Source organism: Condylura cristata, unplaced genomic scaffold, assembly GCF_000260355.1.
Source record: "Condylura cristata isolate star-nosed mole 26May11 unplaced genomic scaffold, ConCri1.0 scaffold00021, whole genome shotgun sequence".
NCBI classification, from domain to species: Eukaryota; Metazoa; Chordata; class Mammalia; order Eulipotyphla; family Talpidae; genus Condylura; species Condylura cristata.
The window spans coordinates 37,109,182-37,121,716 of NW_004567122.1; the positions used below are offsets into that span (position 1 = coordinate 37,109,182).

Sequence of the window (12,535 nt, forward strand, 5' to 3'; positions counted from 1 at the left end):
ATGAGTTCGATCCCCGCCTGCCCCGGAGGTGACCACATGGCGCGGCAGACCTCTCCTGGCCCGCCCGCTGCTCCCCTCAGCAGTGTACTTCATCCTTCTGCCTGTTCTGCTCCCCACTCTGTCTCTGGTGAATCCTTTCACCTTCCACATTTCTGGCCTGTACCCTGGTTCCATATGAATAAATAAATAAATCTTTAAAAAAAAAAATATTCCTAGAGTTCTTTTTTACCTACTCCACCTCCAAATATCTGGGGGTAGCCTCTGGGTATAGACACTTTAGTAAGTTCTTGGAAGTTTCTAGTGTCCCTTCAGTGTAATTCTCTGGAAAGAGCCCCAGATTAATGGCTTCAAGGGCAGCTCCTTGAGAAACAATACGGCATCTTGAAAATCAAAGTAAGCCCTAAAATAAGTAGGATAGGTACTTGTTGCACAGACACTTAGAATTCACATGAAATTATAAGGAACTTAAAGACTTGAGCAGGGCCTGGAGAAAGAACCAGAGATGATTCAACACAACAACAAAAAGCGGTCGAATCAAATGTTTTAAGAAAAACATGAACTTTTAATGATTCTTGCTAACTACTGCTGAGTCATTTTTTATTACCGTTCCAATTCTTCTTTCGATAGTTACTTACTACATGTAATTATATAAAAATAGGGTTACTTACTTTTGGTACTAGTATTCTACAATGGGCATACATTTTTTTCTAACACTGAGGCAGGTAGAGAAGTAACTAGGAATAAAGTCTACAATTAGACATTCTTGGATTCAAACCCTGACATCTTCATGAGTCTTGTGACCCATGCCAACCCAGCCCAAGAAGTTCAGATGAGGCTGGCTCCAGTCCCAACTTTTAAAGTGCGCACCTAATTCAAGCATCTACCATGGGGTTATGCAATATCATGGCCACATGAGCCAAGTTAAGTCAGTGAGAACTGGTCCTAGGACCCTTATCAGCATTCTTAGGAGAGATTGTCTCTGCTGCACTTGAAGATGTGCTAAGACCATATGGTACTGTGGAATTCATCACCAGGAGATAGCCAAGTTGAGGCTGAGTTTGATTCAATCCAGAGCGTAGGACAGATAATTTCATTAATTCAAACTTCATTCGAATACTTTGATCTGGCCATTCCTGAGGCAAACAATTCCTGGATTTCATTCACAAGTCAATAAGTTACTTTTGTTGTAAGTCAATTTAATTTGTATTATTATTATTGATCAGAAAATGTAATTCAATAAATTATATTTGGTGTAAGCTAGTTTTATTTTTATTACTATTGACCAGAAAAAAAGTTATTAACTCTCATTTCAAAAAACTGAGACATTTAAAGCCATCAAGTGCTTTTCAAAATGGCTACTTCATTTGGCAGTTGCTCCACATCCTCACCAACACTTGTCTGTATCAACCTTTTTAATTTTGACCATTTGGTAGCTGTGCAATTTTAGCTTGTAGCTGCATTTCCCTAATGACTAATGCTATTTAGCCTTTTTTTCACATGCTTATCTATATTTTATTAAATATATAATATATTTAAAATACCATTATATTCTTAGAATGAAACTGCCCTGTTTTAACTGGTTTGTTTACCTTCTTGTTACTGCATTATAAGGATTTGTTTATGTTCTGGATGCAAATACCCAATCTATGGTTTACAAATATCAGCCTTCAGTTTGTAGTTGTATTTTTACCTTGTTGCATGATTTCTGTGACTAGGGAGAAAGCAGGATTACTAGTAGAGAGGTCCACAGGATAGGAGGAAACAGGCTTTTCAGGCACACGAGCCAGTAGAGGTCAGTGGCATGTCCTGAGAGGTGGGGCTAACACTGGTGAGTATGAGAAGGGCAGGCTAGGAAGAGCACCCAGGCAGGAGCTTTAGAATGGACGCAGCAAGCAACAGGAAGCCTGGGAACATTCTTGAGCACGGGAATCACTGAAGTATAAATTCTCCTTGGTTGGGGGTGGGGGAGGTGCAGAGGTGCAGAAAATACAGATGCAAGGAAGGATAAGAGGCAAAAAGGCCAATCAATAGAAAAGCTGCATGACAATCCATGCAGAGAATGTACTGAGGTCATGGCAATGAGAAACCAGGGCATAGAGCGAGGGACAATGTATTTTTTATTATTATTTTTAAAAGATTCATTTATTTATGCATACAGAACTGGAGTACAGGCCAGAGGTGCAGGGGTGATGAGAGGATTCACCACAGACAGAGTGGGGAGCAGAACAGGCAGATCAAAGAGGTACACTGCTGAGGGGAGCAGCGGGTGAGACAGGAGAGGTCTGCTATGCCATGCAGGTCACCTTCCGGGGCAGGGATCAAACTCACATTGAAGCGGCTGCTGCTAGCTTGCAGTGCTGCATCTAAACCCTTTATGCCACCAGGGAGGGCCAGGACAATGTACTTGAAACTAAGAAAAGAGAAGACATCTTGACGTATTGAATATGTGGAATAAAAATGAAAAAGAGGGGACAATTACAGAAAAAAAATGTTTAAAAAGTTGAGAGATCATTTTGTTCCACTCCTAGTTTGACTGTTGAGAAACAAAGGCCCAGAGAGGTACAGTGATTTTACCAAGGTTGCACAATAGGTTAAGCAGAGTGGCAGCCATCCAGATCACTGAGGGCAGACCTTGCTGTCTCTACCGCACTAGCCTGACCTCAGAACTTCAAGGTCTAAAAAATCTCCAGTGCAGGAAAAATCTCACTCACAAAAATGCTCCAGGAATGAAGATTCATTCCCACTTTTTCTTTCTTAGTCCCCTTGCTCCTACCCACCCACCACTATGCCCAATTTAAAGAAGAAAACTAAACTGTGGTTTCCCTAAATTCCCTCCAAGCACTTTTTTTCTACCTGCATATTTTTTCCTCCTTTGACCTGATAAGCATACCACCAGCAGTTTTTATGCTTCACATAGTTCTCATTGGGACAAATGTCATATTGGAACTACAGCTCATTCTATCTACACAGATGTTTCTCAGACCATGGGGATGGGAGGGTGGTGTTTAATAATTGTATTTTCCTTAAGCTTTAAAATCTTCTAAATAAACTCTCTGCAATGGATGATGAGCATATGAATATGTCATATGTCATAAAATCACAAAACCACTGAGTGTACGAAAATGTTTAACTCTATGGAGGGCGAAAGGAGAATGCGATTGGGAAGAATTACCGGTGACCCCAATTGTACCTGTACTGCTTTACTTCTTCAAAAGCAAAAGGAAGAAAAATAAAGGTCTTCTGAAGCTAGCATGGCATAAAGCAAAAATCTGCTAGACTGTTAGAAGATGGCTCTATTGTTCTCATGTTCTCAAATGTGTTTGAAATGCCTCATTAGTCTTTTCAAGTTCAAATGTACAACTGCAATCGCTGTCACCGGTGCTCACCCTCGGCCTCCTATTATGACTACACTGATGCTGCAGATTTACCAGAAAGGTAGAAAGTTCCAATCCCCAGCTATGCCCATAGTCAAACATGTCTCTCCTCGTCCTCTGGTTAAGAGTGTCAGTCTCCCAAATTTCTTCATGAAAATGTTGCCCATAAGGGGGATGTTCTGGAAGCTTTGACACCAACAAACTCAGACCTGACTTGCCCTATAATCTGAGGTGAGCAAGGGTGGGATATTAAAAGACAAGAATCTTCACAGGTCCAGGCAGCCAGAGGGGATGGCAAGGAACCAGGAACTGCCCTTCCACCATGTGCAAAGGGGAGATTTATGTGAGCAAATGAAGAACATCCTGAGGAGCAGATGTTACAGGCAGGGGCCGTGTGATAAAGCAACAGGCCTCGGGTCCTCAGTGCCAACACTGTCACATATCACGCCTCAGCAAGCAGCTGGGCGACTGTCCAGAATCCAGTGCTATCAGGAGCCTGTGCCTTTTCTGCACCTCCTCAGCTCTGAGAACTGTCGGTCCTCACTGGTCACTCCTACTGGAACAGCCACAGCGGCAGACACAGCCAAGGAACAGCACAGACCGCCCCTTGCCAACACCTGCGCGTCAGGACCCAGGAGAAGGGCTGTGGGAGGCGTCCTACTTGCTGACAATGAAACAGCCCACAAGCACTGGGGGACTAGCAGAAACCGGATGTACTAAACCCCTAAAGGGATTAACGGAAAGCCCTAAAGGGATTAACAGACACCACCACTATGTCCAGGTGGCAGCCAGGACAACTGAAGCCCAGGGTGTAATTGGCGCCCCCGAGCCATACCACCTAAGTCACCTCATTCTCGGTTCCCTTCCTCTAAGATAAATAAGGGAACCTACAAAGGAATATACAGCGACTGGCCTTGTGTCTACCCACAACACCCATATTAGCTCTGACTAATACAGAGAAGTAACCAGAAGCCTTATTCTTGGTGAAAATGAAGATCCAGGATATCAACCAATATTCAATGGCAAAAACCAGCTGAAAGGATAAAATCGAGGCAGACGGTCATAGGAAACTTGTGGTGCCTCCTTCAGTAGGGATTGGTTGTCTGGTTCCTTTTGAGCTGAAGAACCACTCTGATGAAGAACCACTTTGGAGCGAGGACAGGATGTCAAACGGGAGCAGAGCTGTGCCAGCTGAAGCTGGGTTTCAGAGAACAGGAGCAGTCCCGGTAAGACACCCTCACGGGCTCAGTTAAAACCCCTCATTTTGTAGCTGAGCAGACCTAGAGAGATTATAGCATGTTGGGGTCACAGGAATGTAGTTAATGTGGCTAACACTGATTATACGTAATTCACTGTGCCAGGTTGACTTAAATGTTCCACACGATTTCCCACCATAACCTGATGAGGAAGGCAGAATATAGCATGAAATCTACAGACAAAAAAATTAAAACACAGAAGCTAAACACAGAATAAATTGCTCAATGCAACACACAGAACCAAGATCAAATCTGGCTTTGATGATGCCTGACTCAAGGGGGGAGAGGGGGTTAAACTGAGGCAGTTCTAGAAGCCAGGCCCCCAGCTTGCAAAATAGCAATCCTTCATGTCTCCCCAGCTCCATGCTATGTCTGTGCCCATGAGTTACCATGATAACAGGATTTAGGGAGAAGGTCTGAAAACTTTAAAAATCCGGAAAAGGAAAATGCATCATAGCTAAAGGTGTCTTCTGTGCCAAGATGTCGTTTGAGGGGTTGATAATAATTTTTGGTCGAGGGTCTGGACACCTCTCCCTGCCGGAAGAGCCAAGTATTAGGCTAGGACTCCAAGCACAAAAGCAGAACCCGGCGGCTTCAGGTTCACTGTTCATCGTAAGGACCTCTAGGGTCTCCACATGGTCAGGCCCAGGTCACAAGACCACAGGGAGAAGCCCCCCCCCTAAAGTAGAGGTGCCAGGGGGCTCTCGCCCTCCCTATCCAGGAGCCACCGCAGTGCTCCGGGAAGACACAGAAGCCTAAGGAGGGTTAGGATGACTCTTTATGGGACTGCTCTTCCTCCTCCCAAGCTAGTCCTTCCCCAACCACCCCTCCCAAAGCCACGATCGTCCTGATGAACGCCGAATGCCAGGCCACAGGGCTCACCTCCGTCCCGCTCTGAAAAGAAGCAAGATGCCTGCATGAGGGCGACCAACCACCCCGGTTTCCTAGGGACTGTCCTGATTTGAGTGCGGACTACATCCTGAGGAAGCCCTCCATCCCCAGCAAACCGGGATGGCTGGTCACTCGAGTCCAGTCTCAGATGACTTGACAATTTCTTAGAGCAACAGATCTCCATGGCCTCAGCTTGACATACCCTCAAAAATCACACTGCCGAGGTAGGAGACAGGAAACGGCTTGTTTTTCTCCAGTAACAGCAACTCTGACGAAAACAGGGTTGAGTGACTGAGGTCAAGTTCATGACCACCCATGGGCTGCAGAGGAACTGGCTGCCTGAGCTTTCTTCCTGACCCAGGGAATCTTGGGAAAAAAGGAAGGAAGGGCTTAGTCACACCCTGGGAGTGGCCACCAAGTACAGCACTCACTCTGAGTGAACTGAAAGCCTCTTTCTCTCAAAAAGTAAAGGCTTCCCCAGCTTCACTCCGAGTTTAAAAGCCAGAATGACAAATAGGAACTTGGGAGGGAGGACAGGCAGCCAGAAAGCATAACACCTACCTCCCCACCTTTGGAAGAGCAGCTTCCCAGACCCAGCGGACCCCTGAGCCTTCACTGGACTGGCTACATTGACCAAGACAAAGCCCAGGGCCCCCTACGAGACTCACCTGCGCCCCAGGGCAGACTCTGTTCCCTGGGGATGCAGAAGCAGCCACCCATGTGTGCACCATCCTCCCCAGGCGGAGGCCCCTGGGAACACCAGCCAGAAGAGTACAGGGAGGGGACAGCCGCACCACCACGCCACGGTGTCCCTCCTCCCGCCTCCTCCTTTGCACACAGGGACCAAGGCCGGCCCAATGCACAATGCAGCCTTTGATATGCCTGCTGCAGCAGGAGGCCCAGGGAGGATGGGAGGGGCAGCCCTGGCCAGCAGGCCCCATAGCCCTGCACTGACAGGCCTCTGACCAGGGATCAGGGCTCCTCCCTGCCTCTCTGCAGATTGCTTCATGCCTATCAGGCTGTGGCACATTCCTCACATTCTAGCATCAAGATACACAGTTTACTTCTTGTGAGGGTGGTCAGGAGGAGGGCAGGGAGCATCCAGGAATGAGGCTGTGCCCTTGCTCCTGCCTCACTGGCCAGGCCTGCCCTGGCTCCCTCCACAGGAGAGCCACCCCCTCCCAGGATCCCCTCTGTCTGCAAACACTGCCTCAGCTCTCTGGGTGCGGCTGGAGCTGTGGGCACATCATCTCCCCTGCACCCCAGCAGCCTCAGTGAGCCAAGACCTCATGGAGAACGCACAGCAACCCCCAGCTGCCTTCTCCCCAGGCGGCAGTCAGCAGGAATTGGGAAATCACCTGGATGTCGGCAAGCTTCTTACAGGAGAGAGGATGCAGGGCCAAGCATGCTGAGGCTACGAGCGTGCAGGCGGCGCGGGTGCCCGCAGCCCGGCCGCTCTGCCATGTGGCATAGGCCGTGAAGCAGGGGAGGCAGCTGCCAGTGTGTCTGAGTTTCAGAAAACCTGCCGTGAGCTGTCCCCAGGGAGATAGAAAGACTGTGGGCTGAAGGCAAACAGGACTCGGCGGAGGCATGACCAATGTGAAGACCTAGCTTTGGGGTCACTAATTGCTTAATAGGCCCTAATGCCCAGAGCAGAGACCCTTGGTGTGTGGGCAAAGAGCAAGAAGGTGTGGGCTGAGGCTGGGTCCTGCAGAGGCCTAGGGCTGGACTTACAGTGGGTCTCACCAGCTGTTTAAGGAGGGAAGCAGGCTGATGAAGTCTCTGCCCTGGGAGGAACAGTGAGTGATGAGGGAAAGTGAGCAGCCCACCAGAGCAGTCACAAGTGTCTGCTGCAAGTACCAGCTCAGTCCCAGGTCTGGACCTCACCTCTGACTTGCATGCTCAGAGGAGGAAACAGCTTTAAGGGGTGGAGCTTTCCACTTTCCAGGATCTTGTTAGCCTCAGGCTGGGGAGGATGGTGTGAACATTACTAAGCCCCACATTGCTCAAGGGTTAACTGCACTTTGCAAACCCTGAAACCACTCACAGACTCAACTTCTAAGTGATCATTCAGAGAATCAGACAGTTCTATGAAGAACCTGGCCTAGATAGTTTTCAATCTTAGCTCTAGATTAGAAACACCTAGAACTTTTTTTTTTTTTTTAATGACAACATATAGGCACACGCGCGCGCACACACACACACATTTCTTTGTTCTAAGGTGCATTTGGGGTGAAAATTACTGGATTTCTGGAGCAAGAGCTGAGATTGGCCAAAGGCCAGGACCTCTCTTTGTGTCAATGTGGACAGTACGCTTAGACCAGGTACATCAAGTTCTCGGCTTATGTGTCAGTTAAGTGGACATAATATCTGCATGTAGCTCTCGTATCAGTTCCACTGCCGGTCACTGAATGCCCACTGTGCTCATTTCCTGTGGCCACTGACCAAATACCACAGACTTGGTAGTGAAAATCACAGCATGATATTCACTCCTATTTTCTGGAGGGCAAACGTCCAAACTCCAGTTCACTACATTAAAATAAAGATACCAACAGGGCCACATTCCCTGCAGAGACTTTTGGGGAAAATCTGCCCCTTGCCTCTTTTGGTTTCTCGGGAGAATCTTTGGCTTGTGGCTACACCACTCTGACCTCAGGGGACAGGCCTGGATCATACATCTGGACAGACTTCAGTTCCCAGGCGGACTCATCCTGATTCAAAGTCACTGAATGTTACCTGCCAGGCACTTGCTACACATTAATTCATATAAATCCCATAACAACTCCACAATATAAGCATCATCTTCTCTATCTCGTAGGTGAGGACACTAACCAAGAGGAATATATAACCTGTCAAAGTTCCCACCACTGAAGGATGTCAGATGAGGGACTTGAACCAGTCTAGTTAATTCCACGGTCCAGGAGATTTTCTGATACACAGGTTCTTTTCACAGATACATGAGGAAGGCTTGAGTGTTCCGATATGGAATAGTCAAAGCTAGTTGGCCACATATAGAGAAGAGGGCTGGATCAGATGAGCGTGCAGGGATACAGGGGTCTCTCACCTGAAAAACCCTGCAGGGTGTATCCTATGCATACCTATTTATAGTTCCCACTTCCCACCATACACCCCATGCCTTTTTCCTGACCAAAGCATGATTTAGGATGTTAATATGACACAAGCTATGCAATGTCCATCGTCTGACAGATTCCAGGTGGATTGGGATAAGTTCTGAAAAATCAGACTGTCCACTGCTAACTTATGTTATGACCTACCTTTTTTGCATAAACATAATATCAAAATATTCTGAGCAACATTCAGTTTATAACTGGATTGTCTTAGCCACACAGACGGCTGCCTGGTTCAGGCAAGCTGCCCCAGGAGGAGAAATTCCTCTGTCTTCTGAGACAAAAGGCAAACCCCAGGAAAAATAAGACCCCAGGACATAAAAACTCCTGAGAAGCTTCCTTGGTTTCTTTAAATAAAAAGGCAAACCTCAGATAAGGCTCCCAGGGCATAACGGACAAATTTTAACCTTGACTACACAGGTGTAGTCAACTTTCTCTTAATTTAGTCTTTTTTAAAACAAGCACTAACTACTCTCTGCTAGCCTTAAATTAGCCACTAGCTTTTCTTTAGACAATCACTGATAACACTGCTAACACAATTTATTACTACCCCCAAGACTCCTAACAACCTTTTGCTAACAAGCTCACCCTTTCCCAGATCCCTCTTCCTTTGAGTGATAGACAGCTGTATACATGATAACTATCACAAAACATATAATCTATTATACCATAAATTGTTAAGAAAAGAATGCTTTTTCCCCTTGTCTTGAGAATGTTTTATGAAGATATCTCACTAACTCACCCTATGCATTAGTACAATTAACTACTTGCTACACAGTATCAATAAAGACCTGCTGAAGGAATGGCAGGAAGACTTGCACCCTATCCAGACTCCCGTGTCTTCCTCGCACCCGCTCCTGTCTCCCCTTTTGGAATATCTGCTCGCCGACGCCTTCCCATCTTAGGGTCCTGCCTGTGCTGCCTCCAGACACCTCAAAAGTTGGAGCTAGTCTCCGACATTAATAGAAGCGGATGATCACAACCTCGGAGATAAGCAAGAAGCAGATGGTGAAGACAAACTATGTCCTAACTTGCCTTTGACAGGAACACTCCAACTTAGCATCGTGTCTTGACTCCCCTGCCCATCGACCTCACACAGGTGCAGCAACAGAAACCATAAATGACGTAAATGATAGAGACCGACCTATGACGGGATCCCCGGGCCATCTGTAAATATGAGGGGGTTGTTCCAGACACATGTTTGACAAATCTGAAATGAATGTCCACTCTGGGTAAGATCACTACTTTTCCTGTCTTCCTCAGTCTGTGGGTCGCTCAGGTGGATTATCCAGAACAAAAAGCTTTTGGGACAGAGAGAGGAGCAAGAGCAAAGGCCTCCACAATGCAACTGGCTTGGCATGTTCAAGGGGAAGCGTGTGGTTGGGTCCAATGAGCAGGAAGGGGAGAGAAAGGTCAGAAAGGAACAGGAGGACAGGCTGTCCAAGGACTTCAGGTCTCACTCTGAATGAGACAGGAACCGAGGGAGGGCACTAAAGAAGGGGGCCACATAACTGACTTGTGGCTTTATGGGGTCACCCTGACTACTCCTTGGAAATAGGCTGCAGCGGGAGCCCAGGTATGCAGCAAACCCAAACCCGTCTCTCCAGGGGAGAGACGATGATGGCTTGAACCAGAGTCATATCCCAGTGAGGAGGGTCGCAGCGGTCTGTGCAGTTTTGAGCAACCATTCTGTTAGTCAGTTCTCCAGAGACACAGAACCAGCCTCAATTGAAACTAAGACCTTAGAATCCCAGAGGAAGAAAAATCATTACCACAGGTCAGCCCTGGTCTTAGCAACTGGCATTAAGGACGAGTGTGGGGCTGGCATTGCAGGGAGCCAGGGGTGGAAACAGCAGCCTCTCTGCTCCCCATCATTTGTCATTGATTCATTGGTCCCCAGCTTCAAAGGCTGCATTTGTTCTGGATCTTAGTAATAACAATAATACATGCTTACCAAGCTCATATTTTTTGGTCACACAACAAGTGCACATTTAACCTTCACTCCACACATATTGCAACAGGGAAGGAAGAGTCTGGGTGACTTGCCAGCTTGCTCAACTGACAGCCTGAGACGGGGTGGGGGGGGTGGGGGGGTTGGGAGGACGGTGGCCTGGCCTGACCAGGTCAGGTTACCCTGTCAGGAAGACAGAAGCAGCATCCCCAACAGTATCCCCCGCAGCTGCAGCAGGCCACGACCAGGCGTCCAGGTGCTTCTCCAGACTGTCCTCTGAGGGGTGCAGCCTGCCCTGTCGGGGATCACTCAGCACCATGGCTGCTCTGGGGAAAGGAGGCGGGCTGCTGTTGCTGTCCTGTACTTGCCACTCCCTATATCCCCTAGAGGCCACCAGCTGCTGGCTCCAACCTCCCCCTCCCCCGGGACAGCTGCCTGCTCTGCCCAAAACGTCAGTTTCCTGTATCTTGACTCCCACAGCAAACCTGGGGTCAAGGGTTGTCCTGAAAGCCACGCCCTGGTGGGAGCAGTGTCCTTCTGGGCCGGTATCTCCTTGATACCCGGTTCTCTGCCCACCCATTTTAGAGATAACAAAACTGAGGCCCATGTAGCCTGAGTGCTTTGCTCAACACTTCAGGCCAAGTCTGTAAAGTTGCTGTAAGAACTCAAGGCTCAGGCCTCTCAGCTCAGTGCACCCAGGATGCGAGCCCAGGAACGACACTCCCCACCACTCCCAGGGAAAGGAATTTCTCCTCAGTCCAACTTATCTTTCAGGGAAACTCAGCTCTTCAGGTGTCAGACCAGTCATGGGGTGGGAAGGAGGCATCTTCCACCTAGCGAGCCCACCCAGGGGTCCTTCCTGGACACACTCACGCCTTGACTGTAGAAACAGGCCCGCCTGGGCTGAAGGTGGGGATTCCTCCAGCCCCTCCACAGGTGTCCTTGAGCGCCCCCTCTGCCCCTGGCAGTGCTGGGAGGGGGCCAGCCGGGAAGAGAAATAGGAAGGAGGGGAAATGAACACAGATTTTTTTTTTTACTATTTTATATATTTGTATATTTTCACAAGTTTCCCAACTAGAATGTTTCACAGTTGATGTCATCAGTACAAAGTCAGCAACACAAAAAAGAGGAGGAAGAGGGAAGCTCATTAATAACACATGTTGAGATGTTTGTGGAAGGCTCTGGGGTATCTTTGAGGCTTTTGCTTTTGACCTGACATGAGGGATGGCTCTCCTTGGGGCAGAGATAAATCACCCTCCAGCCAGGACATTTCTAAGGAAATGCATCCAAGTGAAGCCAGACACACCTTCCACAGGTCCTAAGGAAGGTTCTGCTCAGGTATCTCAAGGCAAACACCCAGCCTTCGTTACCCTCACGACTCTTCTCTCCTTACCCCTTAATTGTCTGATGCTGTCAACACACATGAGTTTTGCAAACTGTTTACTTAAGAAAGGAAGAAGAACCCGAATTCAACTATTTTCATCATTATACTATTTGGCTTCAGGATCTAATAGATTTGTTCAAAGCCAAAGGAAGTGTGTGTGTGTGTGTGTGTGTGTGTGTGTGTGTGTTTTCTTTTCTGGGTGTTTTCAGAGATAAATTTTGGCGAAGAGTGTTGGGCCCATCGTTCACATCCCCTTTAGCTGCTCTGAGTTTTGATATTGCTCAGGCCTTGCAACTTGAAGACTTTGTCCAAGTTCCTCTGGAAGCAGCCCCAGACATCCATCCCATTGTCCCACACAGCAGGGGGGACACAGTAGGTATGCCATACACAGCTCTGTGACATGCCCCCTTCTGCATCCCACTTCCTGTATTCCTGCTAGTGGAGCTCAAGCTTACACCAACCTGCTGAGTGAAAAGATAGTTCACATTCTGTTTCCCTGGAGAAATTTATCAAAATTCAGATGCCTAGTTTGTGCCAGCCCCAATAAACAG

At 47.7% G+C, this 12,535-nt stretch overlaps 1 protein-coding gene across 2 annotated transcripts in view; it reads right to left on the reverse strand.

Moving 5' to 3' along the window:
- Positions 1-6,268, reverse strand: part of SH3TC2 (SH3 domain and tetratricopeptide repeats 2) — a 65,895-nt gene extending 59,627 nt beyond the window's left edge. Inside the window, exon 1 of one of the 2 annotated variants that reach the window (XM_012728043.1) lies at positions 6,190-6,268. In XM_012728043.1, coding sequence (XP_012583497.1) covers positions 6,190-6,241 — 52 coding nt within the window. In that variant the 5' untranslated portion in view covers positions 6,242-6,268. Of the gene's footprint in view, positions 1-5,723; positions 5,803-6,189 lie in introns of those variants that run through there. The other variant, XM_012728044.1, reaches the window with a different exon arrangement.
- Between the last annotated feature and the right edge of the window lie 6,267 nt (positions 6,269-12,535).